Source organism: Phoca vitulina, unplaced genomic scaffold (assembly GCF_004348235.1).
Source record: "Phoca vitulina isolate PV1807 unplaced genomic scaffold, GSC_HSeal_1.0 scaffold4, whole genome shotgun sequence".
NCBI lineage: Eukaryota > Metazoa > Chordata > Mammalia > Carnivora > Phocidae > Phoca > Phoca vitulina.
Window position 1 is genome coordinate 44,851,948 of NW_022589707.1, and position 23,155 is coordinate 44,875,102.

General features: G+C 38.2%; 1 protein-coding gene across 6 annotated transcripts in view; it reads right to left on the reverse strand.

The window, feature by feature from the left end:
• The window catches only part of KLHL7 (kelch like family member 7), a 68,680-nt gene that overhangs the window by 12,638 nt on the left and 32,887 nt on the right, over window positions 1–23,155 (reverse strand). For all 6 annotated transcript variants that reach the window (XM_032401949.1, XM_032401948.1, XM_032401946.1 and 3 more), the window contains one exon: window positions 13,156–13,298. In XM_032401949.1, the coding sequence (XP_032257840.1) occupies window positions 13,156–13,298 (143 nt within the window). The remainder of the gene's footprint in view (window positions 1–13,155; window positions 13,299–23,155) is intronic.

Sequence of the window (23,155 nt, forward strand, 5' to 3'; positions counted from 1 at the left end):
AATGAGTACTCATATGTCCCTGTCATATAGGGCTTAGGCTTCAGATTTAAGAATTAAAAATAAATTGCTCTCTTGGAACTATAAGCCCAAAGGAGAAATGATTAGCCAGTGTGTGTGTGCAGTGTGTGTGTATGTGTGTGTGCACGCACGTGGGACAAGAAAGGCACATGCTTCTATCTACTTATAATATGGGCTCTGATTTCCTTAAATATCCTCGTTTTTTTTTAATATCCTTAAGTTTTTTTTAAATTTTTTTATTAAAAGATTTTATTTTATTTATTTGACAGAGAGAGACACAGTGAGAGAGGAAACACAAGCAGGGGGATTGGGAGAGGGAGAAGCAGGCTTCCTGCCGAGCAGGGAGCCCGATGCGGGGCTTGATCCCAGGACCCTGGGATCACGACCTGAGCTGAAGGCAGACGCTTAATGACTGAGCCACCCAGGCACCCCTATCCTCAAGTTTTTAAATCTTTTTCAACTCTCCAAATACTGTCATTGGTTGAAGTACATGTTAGACACTAGGTTTGATCAATACTGACTATATTTAATGTTCTGCCTAATAGTTTACCTTCTAGGCAGATGAAATGACCTTTGCAAGAATTTTACCTAGAATGCAAGTACGATTTCATTTCAGCTAAAATTTAATGTTTTACATTTGAGCTCATTAAATATACCCGTCAGGTGTTAAATGCACCTGTGTTTGAAAACACCTGGCTTTGGCTGTATCCATGTATGGAGGGAAGCTTTTTTCCCGTGTGTGTATGGGTAGATCTCACTGGAAAGTCTAATTTTCCCAATCTATACCTCATCCAAAACAGAATACTAAGAAGGTGATTTGATCTTTGCCCTTTAATAACTTGTTATACTGCCTAGGAGATAACATGTGTAGTTGAGGAAACAAGCAGAGAAGGTAAAAATATAGATGAGAAGTCAGACTTACAGGCTCCATAGATATGAATGCCAGGTATTATCTTAGTGATGGGACTACTCCCAACGTGGGGCCTGCAGGTAGAGGAGGGGTTGCTTAAGGCTCCCTGAGCTCCTAGGCTACAGGTCAAGCTAGAGGGACATGCAGCTTTTCTGTCAGCAATAAGATAGATACATAGCAGTAAAGTTACAGTGTATGTGTGTGGGCAGAGAATTGTTACTCTAGAAACATAATTTAATTCAGTCAAGTTTTATTGAGTATCTATTTCATGCAAGGTTCTGTGCTTGGCTGAGGAGAAGATATGAAAATGGGAAAATTGGAAAGCCTGGAAAAGACAAAGGTAGAAGGAAGTTTTGACAGATCACCCATCTATGCATCCACACACATACATATTCATGTATAAAGTCCTGTCTACCCTCGTCCTAGTTAGCCTTTTTTGTCTCTGCTGTGATACACCTCATTCTAGACTTTTTTCAAGCTCAAGGTCGAGGCTCCTTTCCTTTTTGTAGGCTTCCCTGACTGCCTTGTTCTGAATCCCCACCACACTAAAGTCTGGGCTTGATGACTGAGTGCTCCATTACATCTTGCCCTGGGTGAGTCTCCAGCAGCAGTGCGATGCTACAGACAGTGAGATGCTTCCTTTTTTTTTTTTTTTTTTTTAAAGATTTTTATTTATTTATTTATTTGACAGAGAGAGACAGTGAGAGAGGGAACACAAGCAGGGGGAGTGGGAGAGGGAGAAGCAGGCTTCCTGCCGAGCAGGGAGCCTGATGTGGGGCTCGATCCCAGGACCCTGGGATCATGACCTGAGCCGAAGGCAGACGCTTAACCGACTGAGCCACCCAGGTGCTGCGACAGTGAGATGCTTCTTGAGGTGAGGGGCTGTAACAGCTTCTCTAAATCCCTCCAGGCAAAAACATCAGCCTGCTATTTTCCTTGAGAGTAAGGACTGATTTTATACTAATCTGCATTCTGAAAACACATGAATCTTCAAATAATAGAGATACCACAGATGTAGATTTTAATAATCAAGACAACCAAAATCCAAAATAAAAGAAACACTATTTATTTGTAAGACTTGAGAATTTTATTTTGGATCATTTTGAGAGGAAACCAAGCAAAAACAGGGAAGACAGGTCTTAGAAAAAAGGAAAGCAAAATTAACAAAAATGTAAAGCCTTAAGATTTCTTGCAGAAACTTCAAGGAGTCAATCTAATCTAAGATGACCAAATTATAAGCACTTTCTGTTAAGCCATTTATCTAATTTTAGTTTTTTTTTTTTTAAAAAGATTGTATTTATTTGAAAGAGAGAAAGAGAGCGAGCGAGCACGAGCAGGGGGAGGGGCAGAGGCAGAGGGAGAAGCAGACTCCTCCCTGATCAAGGAGTCCAGTGTGGGGCTCGATCCCAGGAACCTAGGATCATGACCTGAGCCGAAGGCAGATGCTTAACTGACTGAGCCACCCAGGTGCCCCTAATTTTAGTTTCTAAGAGCTGTTTAAAAAATAATCACAGAACTATGGAAACAATCTATATAGAAAGCAGGTTTATGCCAGATGCAAGAACATCCCTAGAAGTAGTTTCATGAAAAATGCATAAAAACACTTCTGGCTTCATTCATTTCACAAGATCACAAAGAATGCAGCTCTAGGGAGCTGGGAAAGGCGGGCACTGAGCTAGGCTGTGGAGAAGCTATGGGTCGCACGGAGTCACTTCACCTTTCAGGGATGTTAGCTCCCTTCCCCGTGAAACAAAAAGACTGAACTAGATGAGCTTAGAGCTCTCCCCCCCTTTCAGCCCTAAAATCCAATGATTTTAAGGTCCAAATGATTTAGAAAAGCATCGCTGAACAAAGAGCTACTAGTTAATTTATTCATTATCAAGCACTTCCCTTTCCAGGAACTATGCTGAAATATCTTAAAACATTATTTAATTTCCTCAATAATCCTATGAGGTAAGAACCTTATCTAACAGATAACAAAACCTCAGAGAGTTAAGTACCATGTCCAACGTTACGGAGTTAGAAAGTGGTGAACCCAAGATTTAAGTTCAAATTTGTCAGACTCCAAAACTGCACTCTTAACCCCTACACTGCCCTGCTTCTCTAAAAATCTTATTACAGGGCCTCCTAGAAAGAACACTGGATTGGGAATGGAGTAATCTGGGTTCTTCCTGTTCCTGTTATATTTCTAGCTAAGTCACTCCAGGTATCTGACTTGACATCAAAGGACCTGAACCAGCCTCATCTACAAATCATACAAATCAGGAAGCTGGCAGGATGGCTGTGAGGTCCTCCTGAACAGCCTCCATATCTTATCACTTAGAAAAGCAATGCTTAAGCACTAAAACCAGAGCTCCTCTGAAAACGGGGATTTTCCCCGTCTTTGTATGGTATTTAGCCCAGGGCTCAGCACACCGAAGGGAGTATTTCTATTGAGTGTTAGGCCACAGTTGTGGAAAAGTATGTCTCATCCAGCTGAGCCATCTTCATTTCATACTTTCTAAAGGTCCAAGGCTACAGATCCTGCACAGGGCTCCTAGCACAGCAGTGCTGCCTTTAAATTATACTGACTCCAGGATGCATCTTGTCACTCTGGCCCCTGGTCGTTTGGTGGCTGCACTACTGAGGGACAGAAAACCTGTGACAACCAACAAACAGTACCCGATGTTAGAAACCAGGCTTTTCTTTACTTTTTTGGTAAATCAAAATAGTTTCCATCTTTATCCTTTGCTAGAGCAATTCTTCTCCCAGGAATTTATCCTACAGAAAAAATTGGGACAGTGTACAAAGTTGGCGTATACAAGATGTTTCACTGCAGGGGTATTTTAACAGGGAAAAATAGGAAATAGGCCAATTGTGCATGAAGAAGATAAGCATTAAACAAATTATGGTATATCCTTAGATTTAGATAAATTATGCTATATCCTTATGATGGAATACTCTGTAGCCCTTCAAAAGGATGATATTTTCACTGACATGAAAATACCTCCACAATATAAATGCTGAAAGAGTGAAAACAGTTTCTGCAAGACAGCACATATAGTATGATCTCATATATGTAAAATGAGAAGACTGGAATGATGTTCACTAGCTACTGATGACTGTCTTTTGATATTGGGAGTGCCTGGGCTTTCTCTTTTATATCTTGCTAAATTTGAATTTTCTACAGTGAGCATGTGTTTATTCTTTTTTTTTTTTTTTTTTAAGATTTTATTTATTTATTTGAGAGAGAGAGTGAGGGAGAGAGAGAGCACAAGCCCTGGGGGAGAGGCAGAGGGAGAGGGAGAAGCGGACTCCCTGCTCTGATGCAGGGTTCAATCCCAGGATCCTGGGGTCATGAGCTGAGCCGAAGGCAGACACTTAACCAGCTGAGCCACCCAGGCACCACTGTTTTGTTTTGTTTTGTTTTAAACAGAAAAAGTAAATACAACAACCAGGCAAATGGTACCAAAAATATGGTACAAGGAAAACAACTTCTCAGAGCAAATGCTTATAACAGTGCTAAATGTTTTAACAAAGAAGTGAAAGTAAAACTAATTTAAGGTTTTAAGAACTGAAAAACTTAACAGCTACTATACTATGAGGCTGCATTTCAACTACAGGACAGATCAAAAACAGTCTTTGCCTTCCTTCCAAACAGCACAGTTACTAGGGCACTCTGGTTTTCAGAAGTAAACACTTGATCATGCCAAGTAATTTCATAGGTTGTACCCATTTTGAAATACACTCATTTTCAACACGGTCACGCAAATATTTCTGGATACATATTAAACTCTTAAAGTCCAGAAAGGGGTTTAATAATCAGCCATTAGGAGAAACCACTCTTGTAATCTAAGTTCTTCAAGAAATACAGCATTGTAGTTGAAAAATGGCTTCCACTGTGGGTGCTGGGTGGGGTAGGAGGGGCATGATTGTGCTGTTGTAAACTGCTAGATAAAATGAGGAACAACAAACCTGTTAAGTGGTCATTTTTCAGCTGTTAATGACTGTTAAACATTAGCAAGGAGACTGAAGTAAGGCCAGAGACCAGTTTAAAGGGAATCACTGATTCAGAATAACTGCTGTTTTATAAAGTCACAAAATGTTCTTCCTTTCCACTCTCAGATGAAAACTGTACCACCAAAACCCAAAAACTCAAACCTAAACTACTTAGAAATTTAGATATGAAATGAAACTCAATCCAAAAGTGAAACCCGAGAAGGATATTATGCTCAATAATACAGCTTGTCCTTTGAGTAGAAAATAAATGAAATAGGAGGGAAATATCCCTGTGCTGGTACTCTGCCAATTATCTCAACAGAAGATTTACCTTGAGATGAACCCTGATATGTTATTTTAAATCTTGGCACAGGAAGGCATATTACCCTTTAAATGATTATCTCACATCTCAAAATGCAGTTAACATACTCATTTAATAAACTGTCCTCACCATGGGACAAACATCTGCTCTGTCTCAGATGTGCAGAGTATAAGAGATAATGCCGAGGGGCACGAGTTAGGGAAGGTGAAGAGACAAACAAAATGAAGAAATGAAGATGGTAAGCCTTTTTACATTTAAATATGGAAAGTGAGGAATCCGAAAGATGGCAGGGAGAAACTGAGTGCATGAAGATCAAAGAAAAGATGGAGTCAAATGAACATAATTGAAATTCACACAAATCCTGAGAAGATTTCAACTTTTTGTTAACAGACCAGAAAACTGAAGTTTAGAAAGACTAGCTGATTTGCCTAAGCTCATATACCTAAACCTGAAATGCTCTTTCTATATAAAAGAGCTGCTTTCCTTTACAAAAAAAAAAAAAAAAAAGACCAGTGGCCTAGTCCTTCAGTTTTTCCACCTGTCTAATTTCTTTTTTTAAAGCGCAAAGTTGTTAGATTCCATTCAGTTAAGTAATGCTTTGGAAGCTTGTATGAAAAATTTTAATAACCATACTTATCAAGCCAAAAAGATGCATTCATACTTAGGAGTCAATATATTACTGTCTTTTCTCTTTCTTCCTATCCAAACTCTACCAATAAGTTTCCCTCAAGAAAATCTCCATGAAGCTTCCATGGACAAATCCAATTCAGGGGGAGCTCTTCAAATCAATAAGGCTGTTTCTGCCTGTCCCATATTGGGACTTTTTCTTTCTTTCTTTTTTTTTTTTTAAGTAGCCTCCACCCTGGGCATGGAGCCCAACATGGGGCTTGAACTCACAACCCTGAGATCAAGACCTGAGCTGAGATCAACAGCTGGACACTTAACCAACTGAGCCACCCAGATGGCCCCCATATTGGGACTTTTAAATGGCTATGTTCAGTGGCCACCTCACTGACCTCAACCTCTAACTGCTTTATGCTTCTGTACATATTCCGTACAATGTGCTCTGTTGTTTCTAATAGCTGAGGATAATTATCTCTTATACCTGATCATCAATATTCAAAGAAAATAATCACACCAAATCTATTCGGACATGTTTTAATACTCCTAGGATGACAGATCTGACTGTGCCTCTGGGTCATCATATGAACAATTACCAAGGTAGCCAACAGAAATTTTTTAAGTGACATGGTATAGTAAATAGTGATAATTTATCTCCTTCTCTGTTGGTTACCCTCAGCCTGACCCTTACCCCTGTAGCCCTGTATTCATATGCCCACTACTCTCCAGCTAATCCTAGGATGGCTGGAGTCCTTTAAAATACCACCACACACAGATACCATTTTTAGTTTCCTCATTCCTTCCCACTTACAGCCCTCACTCAAACACCTACAGCTCTATTTCTGCTCTCTCCCAGGTTTTTTAGGGGACTGATCTGTTAATCTTTGATAATTAAAGACAATGAGTCTGACATCATCACTCCCATGGTTAGTCATATTTCCCTGGGGTTTCTTGCAGATGCAGTGACAAAAGGAACCAGATCCCTGAAGTGGGAACTTCGTGGGACACAACGGGCTGTTAGTTTGATTTTAGAACAAAACCACAAAACTGTGTGGTGCTTGAAAAGAGAAGAACAGAGGCTCTCAATATCTTGGAAGACATTCTAGGGAGGCAGAGCACTCTGCTGAGAATTTACTTCAGAGTATGTTCCAGTCTCTTCCACATGAACGTGAGGGACCACTTGTCTAACCAAACTGCCTGCAAACAATCAAGCTTGAGGAACACTTACTGTGCACAAACTGCAGAGGACACTGTTACCACTGGGTGCCTATTATAACGACAACTAAGGAAGCTTAAGGGATACCCATGATGACCCACACTTGCATTCCAACAATGTCAGCCCCTGGGCACGAAGCTATAGGACCAATCCACTTGGGATGACTGCTGCCCATGTTGGATATTTTGTCCCTGTAGGTGCTCCTGATCATTTTAGCAGTGCTCACCCTTTTACCTCGGTGTACTGCTTCTACAGCACTCTTTTGCTGGTAGCAAGCACTACTGATAGACTCTTATAAAAAGCCTCGTTAGTTTTTTAATTTAAGGTTTATACTTCTTTATGCACACATCTTTCACAATCATATGCAATGTACAACTGCCCATTTCCACCCTGATCACAGAGTGGGACCATCTCCTCAGGAGAGGGCTGTTTTAAGAGGTAAGGTGGCTACGATACTGTGAGAAAAAGCACTGCAATACCTATATTAAACAATATTTCCAACAGGAAAATGTGTTCTAAGTTGAAGGTAATTTCATTTTTTTTTATTTAGGGCCCACCTATATTTAAATCCAGTCCTATAAAGCCAAATGACAAAATTGCTTGTGAAATGTTATATAAAGTTATACTGCTTTATTCATCCTTTTGAACTTGAGTATCCACATTGGGCCAGACACTAAGCTCAGTGATGGGTCTACTTAAGAGTTCTGAATAAGAAAATGTACTCAGGGTAAACCTTCTGAACCTGATGGTTCCATGTGATACAGCACCATGTGGTTTTCTGCCTTTGTAATTTATAGGCTCTGGCCCTTACTTACCCTACTGGTCTTAGTCCTTACTTGTTTTTGGCAGGGAATATGCAGAATCCCTTTTTCTCTAGGGCACAGTCTCCTATTTCTCCACCATATTAAAGTGGTGAGCCACTTCACAAAGTTCTAAGCCCTTCAGAGCTCATCGTTTTACCGGTAGGAAGAGTCCAAATAAAAACTGGTCCGTTAAGTCAACTTTTATTTAGGCATCAATATCATAAGACATTCTCATTCTACAATTAGAGAATACCAATACTAAGAGAATAGAGCACTGGTTACATATAAACAACTTTCAGTAATCACTAAGCACTTGAAAACTTTAAAAACAGGTACAGGTGAGGAAAGGGAGGCTTAACAAGCTTTATAAAAGGACCATAACAAGAATTATATAATTTCAATTTGATACAGCAACCCAAGACTTTTTTCTATTAATACTCAGGAAAGAAAATTAAGATTTTCTTTATCATTTTTCAGTCAGCAATTAATACAAATATTTGCCTCCTCTCACCAGTGACATCCAAGGAAAAATCTAAAGACAATAGTTTTTAGGGATACTGTCTTAATTCTGGATAATTTGATTATGTAATACTGCTTCAATTGCCCCCTTTGAAGGAGATCAATTCTGAAAATGATAAATTTTTCGCTAGTACAGGACATACAAATGGGTCCCACTTAATGAAGGTCAATTCTGAATTTCTGAATTCTGAATTCTAAGTTCAAGAATTTTAAAGTAATTCCTGTATAGTACTTTTCATTAAGCAATTTATTTGAATCGAATAATGAAATAATGTTCACTTAGGCAGATTCAAGATAAATAATAATAATGAAATCAGCCTTCTCAATTATTTTATTAGAATAATGATTTATCAACTTATATTAAAATATTATATACAAAAAATAGTAATGGGTGAAAGTTCCTCAAGATAAAGTTTTATAGTAAAAAGAAGGGAGGGCCTGGTACTCCTAACAGACACATTTAATAAACATTGAAGTGGGATTCTAATGGTGTTAGCTTCAGGGCATAAGAGATAATTGATAGAATGAGGATATTTTTATTGGTAGTTATTTCCTCAATTATTTGAATTTTTCCATTGAAAGTCTAAAAATTTGTGGATGACTATACAAAAGAGCAGTTAAGTATGTATGGGCCACTGATAAGAGCAAATAGGAATTCTGAAGTTACAGTCTTCATTTCCAGGCTTGTGGAGAATACGTGTTTCTTTTCAACTGTCCAGTAAAAAAAAATCAAGGAAAGTGTTAGGACTACAGACCAAAAGAGAGTGCTAAGAGTCATTCCACGTTTGCCATATACTACAAACAATGCTTACTGTCTCCTAAATGAAATCAGGGTTCTCCTATCCCTCTGTACATCAAAATAGCCACCTCCTTTATTTTAATATAAAATATTTTCTACCAAAATGTAGTTTAATTGCCTTTTTAAAAAACTGAAGTATAGTTGACACACAACGTGACACTAGTTTCAGGTGTACAACATTCGACAAGTTTGTATGTTATGCTCTCCTCGTAAGTGTAGCTAGGTTTTTTGCTTTTAACCGTAAACCAATACCATAGTTAGGCTTTGGAAAACAAGAGGGGATTATGATCAACACCCGAAAGCTGCAATTCATAGAATTATAAAGTCCTATGATTTCAATTTTTGCTTGGAAAAAAACACCATATTTATAAATTTCCCGCTCTTGAATCAAAAGGATCCTGAAAAATCAAAAAGCACTTTAATTAAATAGGCACTGGTATGTCAAGACTCTTAACCTTACCTGGTGTGAAACAGATGGGTAGGTGTATCAATCTCTTAAGCACAATGCCATTGTGCTTACTGGAGTGTACTGCATAGGCCAGGAAGCCTTGTGGTACCTGCCGGACACCCAGTCTTTACTGAGAAAGGAAGCCAGATGTCTTTGTAAGAAGATCAGCTTATATTCTGGAGACAGAGGAATGGGCCAGACACAGATGGATGAGCTGAGAGCAGCCCAACAGGGACAGTCCAAATATGATGGTGTTTAACCAATCCAATTCTGATCCTCCATACTTGGAGAGGTCTTTTTGCTATCTGACAGCATATCTGTTCTATGAATCATGGTGTTAAGTATTACAGTAAGCAGGAGAAGCCTTCTTTATAAGACCTCCTTCTCTACCAAAATAGAGGAGGAACTGCTGCTTCGTAGGACCTGCCAAGACCATGCCTCTAACAGTTGCGGCAGTGCCACGTGTGGCCTTCTTCCTGGACCAGACTGAAGCAACTACTAAAACTCGGCATATAGCTAACACTTTGGCTAATGTATATTTCTGTTACTGTCTGCTCAGACAATTAGATGGGATTTCTTTTCAGCTGGAAGGGAAAACAAAATGATTTCATGGTCTGACCCCAAGGATCTCCTGACTCTCTGTAAGCTGCAGGAGCCTTGGTCTATCTCACTTTACCAAAGGTAGTCACACACGGTCTCGTATATTGATGCCCATAATACTGATCAGGTCTGGGGAACAGGACACGGTAAGACAAGTGCTTGACGGAAATTTATCCTAGAATACAGTGGTGGTCACTACAAAGTTCCCAGCTGTCTACAGGTCTAGAGCAGGGGTTGGCAAACTATGGCCTACACACCAACTCTAGCCCACTGCCTGTTTTTGTAAATAATGTTTTATTGGAACACAGCCATGCCCATTTGTTCACGTATGGAAAAAAAACGGAAAATATTTATTTTCTGGTCTTTTACGTAAGAAAAAAAGTTTGTCAAGTTCTGACCTACAGTAGGTTGGTACAGCTCCTTGGAAACAAAGGATATACCTTGCTGCCCCAACTATCTCCCACATATTATAGATGGCATATCCTGTAATTGAGTGTCCCATTTAAATACTTTAACTGGGTAAACCAAAAATCCCTGCCAGTTGCAAGTAAAAGCTAGAGCAGGAGACAGCTTTCTAAATGGGACAGGCTACAGTAAAATGGCCTGGCTGCTTAGATTACTTTGTGATCCTGGGGCATGAGGATACTGACCAGGATGCTGCTTATAGAGGCGCCTGGGTGGCTCAGTCATTAAGCATCTGCCTTCGGCTCAGGTCATGATCCCAGGGTCCTGGGATCGAGCCCCACATCGGGCTCCCTGCTCCGCGGGAAGCCTGCTTCTCCCTCTCCCACTCCCCCTGCTTGTGTTCCCTCTCTCGCTCTCTGTCAAATAAATAAATAAAATCTTAAAAAAAAAAAAAAGGATGCTGCTTATAGTTTGGATCATGTTCCAATATGACCACAGAGCATGACCCTGGGATTCTGGAGCTAGGTCAACCTCCTTTAAGCAGGTATCATTTTTTTCAGGAAATAGTTCCTGGCTGGCCACTAGGTCTTGACAGACAGCAAATGTCTGACATCAAGGAAAACCAGGTAACCATACCATTAACACATTTTGAACAGTTTTACCTAATCTACCAAATCACAAATAGCATGCCTTCGACCAATAATTTGGTATTTAAATGTAGCCCTGGGCTTACAGAGGTTTCAAACGCACAGAATACCCAAATGAGCTAATTACAACCCTTTCCTAGGAGGCCTTCTCCGTCAACCAGCGTTCTGTCTCCATAGAGGTGGTCCCTATAAATCAGCTGATAAATTTGAGAGACCTGAGCTTGGTTCATTTATGACAGTACTAGCCAAGAGTAGACTGCTAAAGCATTATAGTCCCTTCAGAAATGGTACCTGAAGGACAATTCAGAAGAAACCTTCTGATCTGGCAGAATCTTAAGTAGTTCCTTTTATTTTCCATTATGCCCTTCAGGAGGGAAAGGCTAAGGTCAGTTTTTATCAATTCTTGACAGTGGCTAATGGTTTACCTAGATGGATGTAGACCTGAAGTAAGTAACAATGTAAGATTATTGACAAAAAGGTTTGAGGAAGGATAATGTAGATGACCCTTTAGAAAGGACACAAATTTGCATCCCATATGAATTCTTACCAGAGTACCCACAACTTCAGCAAAGTCTCTTAATAATTTTAATCACATGGATAGGACTGCATCTCTATCTTCCCTCTCCAATCTGAGGCTTGCTCAGTGGGTTTATGAGTGACCACAGGGGCAGTGATAGAAGCTGCATAAGCCAGCAGCTTTGGAAGCTAATGTACTTCCTCTCCCTAAGGTCAAGCGGCTATCCACTACTGGACAGCACCCATTTTGTCAGGAATATGGACCAATCCTAAGCCCTTGATTCGTTACCAAACCTTGGGGAACCAGTTAGTTACCTAATGCGAGGCTAATTGCACTGGGACCCCTCCACTGTTAAAGGGACAATGCCCTGCTCTCATTGGAATTGATACTGATTCTAGACTTGGATTGATCTTCACTGTTTTGCACTCTTCACAACATCACTGTATGCGTTTTTACAAATGCTTTGTTCATCACCTCTACAGTATTACATAAAACACCTCCAAAGAAATGAGTATCAGATTAAGTATCCTGAAGTCAAGAGGATGCTTCACTCATCAGGTATCTATCATCAACCAAAAATGGGCCAACAAAATGATAAAATAGACCATTGTATGCTTAGATTCAATACCAGTTATAGGTGATATCTTTTATGACTGTGGTATTTGCTCAGCCCCAGAAATACATACAGAACTAGCAAAATACAATATTATCTCTTCCATAGCCAAAACACACAGGTCTAAGAAACAAGGGGTAGAAATGTGAGTGTACTCTCTTCTCAAGGTTTTAACTAATAATCTATTAAGAAAAATTGTGTTTCTAGACCTAAGACTCAGGCTTTGCTGGCCCAAATGGCATTAACATATACCAGAAAACACATTAAAATTGGCGATCATTTCTAGATGGTTGAGTTAAAGGTAACTTTATCTTTTTTCTTTCTTATTTTCTTGGTTTTCCAAATTTTCTAGAATTACTATGTATTATTTTACATTAAAACATAACTACTAAAAAAAACCCCCCAAAAAACACATACAGCTCCAGAATATTTTCACTGAAGATTACACATAAGGAAAGCAAGGAGTTGCTAACAAAATGAGATAAGATAGGAGAACTAGTTTTCCATTTTCTCTGATAGTGATTACTATGCAGTGCTCCAGAGCAATTATGGAAACATTTAAAATCTGACTAAGCTTCAATTTCCTTATTTGTTAAACAAAGAGAACTGTGTATCTCAAAAGATACATGAAAGAACAAATAAACTGCAACTTCTCTAAAGGCATGAGCTATTATTACTAATGGCAGGTTGAGTGTATATGTGCTCAAGGCTTTCAAAAGCAAAAACAAAAATTAGTTACCTTTGGGTTAAAATATCTACAAGACTGTGGCTGGGAGCCTCCAAATAGGGCTATGCGATAGTCATGTTTCTTTCTTCTGGGCCTTGTGCCTTCTACCAATTCCTCTCGATCCTCTGGAGACAGCAGATGATACCTCATTCCACCTGTAGAAAAACACATGGCAACTTTTCAAGAACTTCAGGCACTTTAATGCTTTGAAGAGGAAATAACCAAATATCATAGTGCTTTTATTTCTGTAACTTTTTCTACTATCCCTCTATAGCATTTAAGCAAAGAGTGAGGGGGGAAGAGGCAGGAAAATGTGTAAGGATCTGAGCCCCAACCAATTTGTTATTCTTAGCAATCACTTTTATGCTAAGAATGCCCCATCCACTTATTACATACCAGTGAATTATCTGGCTCTTCAAGCAATGGCTGCCAAAATAATAATGACTGAAATTCAGATCTCCTAACCTAGCAGTTCTCAATCTTACCTGTACATGAGAATCACCTAGGAAATCTCTGAAACTACTACAGACCTCTCAAATAAAAAATTCTGTTGGTATGGTCCAGGCACTAGTACTAACACTTAAAATGTGGTTCAAAGGCCAGCAGCTTCAGCATCTGGGAGTTTGTTAGAACTACTGAACCTCAGAATCTACTAAGCTTAGTGAATCAGAATCTACATATTTAACAAAATCCCATGGTAATTTAGATGCACATAAAACTTTGAGAAGTAGATGCCTTAGATGATTTTTTTTTTGAAGATTTATTTATTTGAGAGAGAGAGGGGGATCAAGTGGAGGAGTTAAGCGACCAACTCCTGGTTCTGGCTCAGGCCTTGATCTCAGGGTTGTGTGATCAAGCCCAGCGTCCGACTCCACGCTCAGCACGGAGTCTGCTGGAGATTCTTTCTTCTTTCTCCCTCTGGCCCTCCAGCTGTGCTCTCTCCCCCTCTAAAATAAATAAATAAATCTTAAAAAAAGAAAAAAAAAAAAAAAAAAGGCCCCAAATGGGGACGCAAGGCAAAAAAACACAGAAGCCATGAAAAAAAATTCAGACTTAACTACATAAAATTTTAAGTTAAATTGCTGCATGGCAGAAAAAAAAAAAAGACAATGACAAACTAGGAAAGTATTTATTAATCATATAACAGACCAATTGGAAAGATACCCAATTAATAAAATTAAAACCAGTTACTAAAAGAAATTCCATTAAGTGACAGAACACAGTTCACAGAAAAAGAACTAACTACAAACAACTCTTAAACATATGAAAAGATGCTCAAGTGTTCTAGAGAAATACAAATTAAATCATACTTTTTCACTTATCAGATTGGCCATGATCAAACTGTCTGGAACACAGTATAATATAGGTGTGGGGAAACACATGCTGATTCCTACACATTGCTGGTGGGGATGTGGACAGGTACAAACTATATGCAGAGCAATATACTATGATCTCCCCAAAATTACAAATGCACACACTCTTTAGTCAGTAATTCTTCTAGGAGTTTATCAACGTAAAGTTCAGTCAGGGAAGTGGTTAAAAATTACTGTATATTCATACAATGGAATATTCTACGTGGCTTTTAAGAAAAGTGAAAAAGGGTAGTATATACCCATGGAATGATCTCCAAAAACTAATGTGGGATGAAAAAAAGCAGTATGTAGCCGAATACACAGTATGATACCATTTGTGTTTTAAAACTTTGTATTTTATACATATAGTTATATACACAATTTATACAAGTATATGTAAGTAAAAGCGTATGTAGACTATCTATGGAAGGATATATAAGATAGTAATAGTACCTCCAGCATGAGGGGATGAGGGGGTAGGGAGCAGGGGTATTGGAGAGATTTTCTTTTCACTATATACCCTTTTGTATCTTTGAACTATATATGATGTGTAGTATTACTGATCCAAAAATAAAATAATGTCAACAATTCTTAACACATGCAAAACACTTTGTTCATGAGGCTATCTATGTTGGGCCTTTATAAAAGAGAGACAGGTTGGAGAAGTTTGCGAGCGAATGAAAATCAGTATCAGTATTTAGCATTTCCTTCGTTTTGGAGTTTGGGTAAAAGCACTTCGTATTAGACCAGCAGGCAACCTTTGTAGCTAAGGCTCTGGTTCATGATCTAGGTCAGGGGTCAGACTTTCTGGAAAGGGCCAGATAGTAAATATTTTAGGCTTTGCAGGCCACATACGGTTTCTGTCACACACTCTCCATTTGTTTGTTTTTATAATCCTTTATAAATGCAAAAACCACTTTTTACTCAGGGCTAGCTACAGCCTGCGGCATGTAGTTTGCTGACCTCCCCTTCAGCCCTCCCACTCCAGGTCTAAGACAGCAGTCCTTAAAGTGTGCTTCCCTGACCACCACCAGCAGCAACGGCACCTGAAAACTTGTTAAAAATCCAGATTACTGTACACTACCCCAGACTTCGAAATCAGAAATGCTAGGGTTTGAGAGCTACCGCTCTTAGGAGGGCTCCACACAGGCCACAAGTGCACTGTGGATACTCCCAACCAGAGAAGACAGGTAGCAAAGAAGGAGAGAGACAGGAGGGAACTGTTTCCAGGCAGGTCACTGGGTAAAAGTGGTGGACTGTGGCCAACGGTGTTGACCCCTGAAGGAAGCATAAGCTGGGGCTTCACTGATAGGCTTTTTCTCTCCAAGGACAGGGTTGGGGACAAACATTCTGACATCTTTCCCTGAGGAGCTCTTTGCTTCTTAGGCTTATCGCTTTAGGAGTTATTCCTTTGAGAGTCAGGTATTGTCATTTGCAAATTTTGAGTAAGAAGTTGGTCTGGCCCTTTGTGGTGGCTTTGACTGTGTTTTTCATTTTTATTTTATAACTCATTTTCTTTTAGTTATAAATTCTTTTACTTTTACTCTATTTTTCTACTGTCTTTCTGTTTTGCTTCCACTCTCAAAAGACAGCTCTAACGCAGATGGTAGGAAGGTTAACTAACTGATGACCTTAAGAAGGGAGGCTGGAGGTCTTCTTTCCCCCATTTAGCTCTGCCCAGGTCCCAAAGTCAAGAAGATTCTCAGCTGCTTGTGCCAGGCAAGGAATTTTAGAATAACCTACTGTCTTTATTTAAAAAGAGAAAAGGGAAAAAAAATGTAATAAACAACAGAGTTTCCTGCTCAAGAGCCTTACTGGCTTTCTGGAATCCCTGTACTTGGTTGGATTTCTGGAACAATCCTGCTATCCTGTTTCTAAATCAATTCACAATTCACATAAGAACTAAATACTGCACTTGACTGAGATTGGATAGTTGTCTTTCTTCAGCTTTACAGTATGAAGAAACAGGTGCAGCTCTTTGTCAATGAAACCAGAAATACAACACACGGTTTGGGAATGGAGGCATGACAGAAAACCTCATATTAACATGTATGAAATCCAAAAGGTGAAAGCTCTAATCTAAATGTATCTTTTTGGTCCCCATTTTCATTCATCTCTCTAAACTTAAGAGACTAGGGGCCACCCACGCTCCACTTAAAACTCTCCTTGTACCTTGGTTTTCAAGACACTGGACTTCAGTTCAAGCAGTTTAGTACATTCTTCTTTCCTGGTTCTTTTCCTCCTAGCACTGCTTAAATGTAGGTATTCACAAAAATATGTCCTTGACTTATACCCTCTTCTCTTTTTCCCTTGACATTTTAACTGGATTAAAATATTCCTAGTCTTTTAAAAAAATTTTTATTTTCATTTAACAGAAAGATATTATACCATATACTGCTTTATGCTTTTGCCAATTATGAAAAATTTCTAAATTATTCATTTAAAATATTTTTAGTAAATACAAAGCATTCCATTGTATGAATATATCATGATATTTTTCCAATTTAAGGGACAATATTAGGTCAACATACCTAAAATCACAACAATATTATTAAGTAGTAGGTGTTTAATGAAAATTTTACTTAACTTCCAAATAAGAGGCAAGTGATACAATTTAATAACTAGGACATTCAAACTTAAGGCCACTCTTGAGAAAGATGTCTTAGGCAGGAGGGAAAATGCTCATTTCTCTTTCAATTATTTCCTTAACTTTGTGACTGAAACCAGCTATACCTTAAATGAAATGTCCAGATGAGGTACCAAAAACAACTTAATGGTTCAAAATAGGTTCCAACTACCTTCTATGAGAGGCTTTCTTGCTCATCACATTAATTGAAATCGAACTGCTGGTTCCATTTGTAGATACTGTCTATGTGGTTTTTTGGTTTAAGATGAATGGGAATTCAAGAGCCCAGGAGAGTTAGCAGGAGTCTACTTAACTCAGCACATTACAGTCAGTACACTGCATATTTCATGCCTTTTTAAAGAATAAGCTAAACTTCTCTTTACAGCAGTAGGACAGTTCAGACTTTCACAAACACTTCCCAGTACAAAATAACTATAATGCTGGAAAGAATGAACATTAAAACATTGTTTTAGGGGTGCCTCGGTGGCACAGTTGCTTTAGTATCCAACTCTTGGTTTCGGCTCTGTCGTGAGAACAAACCCCACATCAGGCTCTGTGTTCAGTGCAGAGTCTGCTGGAGATTCTCTCTCCCTCTCTTTGCCCCTCCTGCTTGTGCTCTCTCTCTCTAAAATAAATAAATAGGGACGCCTGGGTGGCTCAGTTGGTTAAGCGTCTCCCTTTGGCTCAGGTCATGAGGTTCTGGGATCGAGCCCCGCATTGGGCTCCCTGCTCAGTGGGGAGCCTGCTTCTCCCTCTCCCGCTGCCATTCCCCCAGCTTGCACCCTTTCTTTCTCAAATAAATAAAATCTTATAAAGAATAAAATAAAATAAATAAATCTTAAAAAGAAAAAAAAACCCATATTCTTTTTTTTTTTGAAAGAGCGAATAAACATGAGTGGTGGGAGGGGCAGAGGGAACAAGAGAGAACGAGAGAGAGATATCTGAGAGAGAAAATCCTTGAGCAGATTCCCCACTGAGCAGGGAGCCCGATGCAGGGCTCGATCCCAGGACCCCGGGATCATGACCTGAGCCGAAGGCAGACACTTAGCCGACTGAGCCACCCAGGTGCCACTACCCCCCACATTCTTTTAAATGCACAGTTAAGGGGCACCTGGCTGGCTGTCAGTAGGGTATGCGACTCTCCTGATTCCTGGGTTTTGAGTTCGAGCCCCACATTGTTGGGTAGAGATTACTTAAAACAAAACAAAACAAAATAAAATGGTTAAAGTGGCAAAGTAAATGTACAGCTAAGATCAGAGGGTGAAAAATGAGAAAACTAAGCTCTAGAATGGTAAGCATTAAGAGACCTCTAGAATGGCAAGCACTAATGGTGCTACTCTGAGGGCTTTTGATAATATTGGAAACCTAGAAATTTATCTTACTGGCTATATGAGGGAGAGAAGATAAGGTCTTGGATTTATACAAGTAAGATGTTGGAATTGAGATCTTTGTTTAAAGCCAGATCACTTGGATTGTTATACCTTTAATGAAAAGATGAGCTAAAAAAAAAAAGGGCAAAAAACCAAACTGCCTTATGGCAAAAGATGTAAATAGTAATTTGCTTATTTAAATTTCAGCTCCAGGTGAGGTAAAGTTTCCTTCCTTTAAGAATTTATAATGATGGCCCTGCCCTTGTGCAGGTTTGAGGTTTGAATTTACCTACTTGCAAGTCTAGGGAAACCATCAGTCAAGAAAGATTCAAAGTAGTCTTGGTTTTTTGTGCCCCAGGGCACCTGGCAAAAGCAAACACCATTCTCCTTTTGAAGAGAGCAGGGAAGACCCACAGTAATATATCCCAGGCCTCCCAATATTCTTGGAAATCAAGATAAAAAAATATAAACTCACAATCCAAAATTACAAAACACATAAGGAATTAAGCCACCAGGAATAAGTCAAAAGAAACAACAAATAGCAGCATTTGGTCTTCAAAGACTTCAGATATTGGCATCATCAAACACAAAACACAAAATAACCACATTTAAAATGTTTACAGAAATGAAAGAACTGAAAACATGAGCAAAGACCATCAAAAATGACCAGGCTGCTCTGAAAAAATGAAATATTTAGTTAATATTCAAAACTCAAAGGATAAGTTAAACAACTGATCAGAATAGAGACAGATGAAAGAAGAATTAGTGAACTGTAATATAGATTTCAACAATTATCCCAAATGCAACACAAAGAGACAAAGATGAGTGAAAAGTTTAGAAATCACAAAGGAAAGACTTGCCAACATTTCTAATTAGAATTCCTGAAGCAGTGGCATTATTTGAAGAAAAATGGCTGAGGATTTTCTAAATGATGAAAAACACAGATCGCTGGATTCAGGAAACAAAACAAATACCAAGAAGGATAAACCAAAGAAATGAATGTCCATACACATTTGGTGTTAAACATCAAAAGTAAAGAAAAGCTCTTGTAAAAAGCCACAGAAAAAATTCAGATTGTCTACAAAGAATGACAACTAGACTAACAGCAGGGACCAACAGTAATGATGAAGGCAGGATGAAATATCTTCAAAGTATTCGATCTAGAATTACATGCCCAGTTAACCTTTCATTTAAGAACAGCGTGGAAAAAAAAAAAGACAGTTCCAGATAACTAAAACAATTTACAACAAATAGACTATAAATGTATGAACTTTGTAAAAGATGTTCTCTAGAAATATGGAAAATTATCTCAGAAGGAAGGTCTAAGATACAAGAAGAAATGGTGGGGAAAGAAACTGGCAAACATGAATAAATCTAAACACTCACTGTATTTTTTAAAAATTATAAAAAAATTATCATGTCCCATTTGCAAAGTTAAAAAAAGAGAACTAAAGTACAGAACTAAACATATAAATACATAAATTGAATTGAAGTGTCCTAAGAGGGCGCCTGGGTGGCTCAGTCGTTAAGTGTCTGCCTTCGGCTTAGGTCATGATCCCAGGGTCCTGGGATCGAGTCCCACATCGGGCTCCCTGCTCGGTGGGAAGCCTGCTTCTCCCTCTCCCACTCCCCCTGCTTATGTTCCCTCTCTCACCGCCTCTCTGTCAAATAACTAAATAAAATCTTTAAAAATAAATAAATAAAGTGTCCTAAGATCCTTGTTTTCTTCTGGAGGAGGGTAGAAATATTAATGTCTAAGGCACATATATTAAAATAGAAAGGATAAGAGTATAAAAGTTCTCAAACAGTAGAAGGAAAAAAATGTAGGCAAAAAAACCTCAACCCAAAAGGAGAGAAGAGAGAAGCATAGAAAAATTGAGATGAACAGAAAGTGCAAAATAAGGTATTAGAAATAATTCAAATAAGTAGTACTTACAATAAATTAAATGGAATATAATTTACCTGCTAAAAGATAATCAGAAAGAATTTAAAAAAGAAAATTAAGCTATATGCTGTTTTGAAAAAGATCTAACTAAAACATAAGGACACAAAATGTTTGAAAAGACACAAAAGGATGAAGATAAGCCAGGAAAACACTAACCAGATAAAAAGGCAGGTTAGTTATATAAATATCTAATAAAACAGAAAGGCAACAATCATTACTAGGGAAAAAGTAGATCATTACATGATGATAAAAGGTTCCATTCACTAGGAAGATAACAATTTCTTTTTTTCTTTTTTTAAAGATTTTATTTATTTATTTGACAGAGACACAGCGAGAGAGGGAACACAAGCAGGGGGAGTGGGAGAGGGAGAAGCAGGCTTCCCGTGGAGCAGGGAGCCCGATGCGGGGCTCGATCCCAGGACCCTGGGATCATGACCTGAGCCGAAGGCAGACGCCTAAAGACTGAGCCACCCAGGAGCCCCTGAAGATAACATTTCTAAACTCATATTGATAAGCCCTCAAAATATATAAAAGAAAAATTAATAGAATTACAGAAGAAACTGAGAAATCTACTATAGTGGGTGAACATAATACAACTTTGTCAGTAAGTGATAAATTAACTAGACCAAAAAATTAGGTCATAAAAGACACAAATGACAATTTTACAAAAATTGACAACTTTCAATAATTATTAAAGAACTAGTATCTGATCACGATGTTCCTGGACCACACTGCAATTAAGTTAAAAATCTATAACCAAAGGCTGATTTAAAATCTTATTCTACTAAACTTACTGGTCACAAGAGAAAACATAATGGAAATTACAAAGTATTTTTAAAAGCAAGTTGCAGAAGAATACACACAGTGTACCATTTATGTAGAGTTTAGAAACATGCAAAACAATACCAGATGTTGCTTACATATACGGTAACTGTTTAAAGAACTGTATGGTAATCAAACACCATATTCAGGGCTGTTTCCTCTCAGGTGGAAGAATGGGAGCTGTCACTGGGGAGGAGTACACTGGATGCTGCAGCTGTACTGATTTCTCAAGGTGCTACATAAGTTCAGGAATATCTGCATTATTTTTACACCTTTCTGTACAGCTTAAATATGCATACCAAATTTTAGAATAACAACACTATAGCAATATTTGCCAAAATCCTCAAACTCAGGAAAAAAATAATTAACTTTTATAGGTGTTTATTCAAGTTTAAGATTTAGGCAAAGTACTTTCTTAATTATAGACACCTCCTACCCACTCTACTCATATCCACCTATGTACCACACACATACAGCCAACCAGTCAAAACCCATGTCCACACCACTAGGACTAAAGGTATTCCCATTAAAGTAAGGAAAAGACAAGGCTGCCATTACTCACCATTATTAGTTAATTGAACACTGTCATGAAAAAGCCATTTAATGTAATAAGGCAATGTAATAAAATAATAGAGGGGAAAAGCTAAAATTATCATTATTAGCAGATAAAGGAATAAAGCCCTAGAAAAAGAGAAATCAACTGAAAAAGTTTTAAAAGGGATCAGTAATGACTAATACAAAGAAAAAGATACAATTTATAATAGCAACAACAAAGATATCTAAAAAAAATGTTTAAGTGTAGAAGTTATAAAAAGAAAATTATAAATTGTCCAGAATATAGAATTTAAATGAGGTAACAATAATTAAAAGGTACTAGAATGAAATGGAAGAGAAACTGATTTTTGTGCATGTATAGATAAGTGGGAATTTAGTTTATGATGTTTCAAATCAGTGGGAAAAGATGAATTATTCAATAATGATACTGGGCCATCTTGCCACTTTTACAGGAAAAAAACCCCTAGATTCTTATTTATTCAAATAAATTTCAGTTGGGTATAAGGTTTAAAATTAAAAAAAAAAAAAAAAGGAGAAAAGAAGAAATCTATTAAGTGCATGAGAAGAATTTATAAAATTAAAAAAAAATCATCTTGGAATAAGGAAGATATTTCCAACTACACCCTAGAGCCAGATTCAGATTTAACAATATAAAAGAACTTGAGATTGAATGTGCCATTTTAAGACCTTTTTTCCCCCTCTTCTCTTAAAAGCCATCCCAGACAACAAGGAAGCAAGAAACAAACACAAACTCTACCTTTGATAATAGAAGATATGTAACCCTAAAACTCAGTTAATGAAGACAGGTAGCAGATAGAATGCTAAACCAAAATGGATGTGGAAGAAGAGGCCAATGAGAAGCAAGCCAAATTATCCTGCAGAACACTGGAAAGAGTCATAATTGGAGATAGGAAGTATCCCAGAAAGTGGGGTGGTGATGAAAACAAGAGAACTGTAAAATTCTGAACCAACAACATTTGAACTGCCAGGTCTCCTACACAGTCAGGTAACGTGCCATGCCTTCTCCACTGTAGGATATATGAGGACTGGTCTTTGGAGATATTCTAGTCTCAAGGAATAACACAGAGAAGGATATGAGCCTGAAGACAAGGATTAAATGAAAGTTTACATATCAAAATATTCCCTACCCAGGTTTCAAATGTCTGTACCCAGCTATCTGAGAAAATATCTACAGATACTGACATTTGAGGGCTCCTCAATTAAAAAACTGTGTTACACTGATTACCCTACAGTTCAGCCCAAGAGGTGAGAAGCCCATTCACATATACAGCCTTATCTACTGGTTTTATAATAACTTAAGTCTTATAAATATGACTCACAG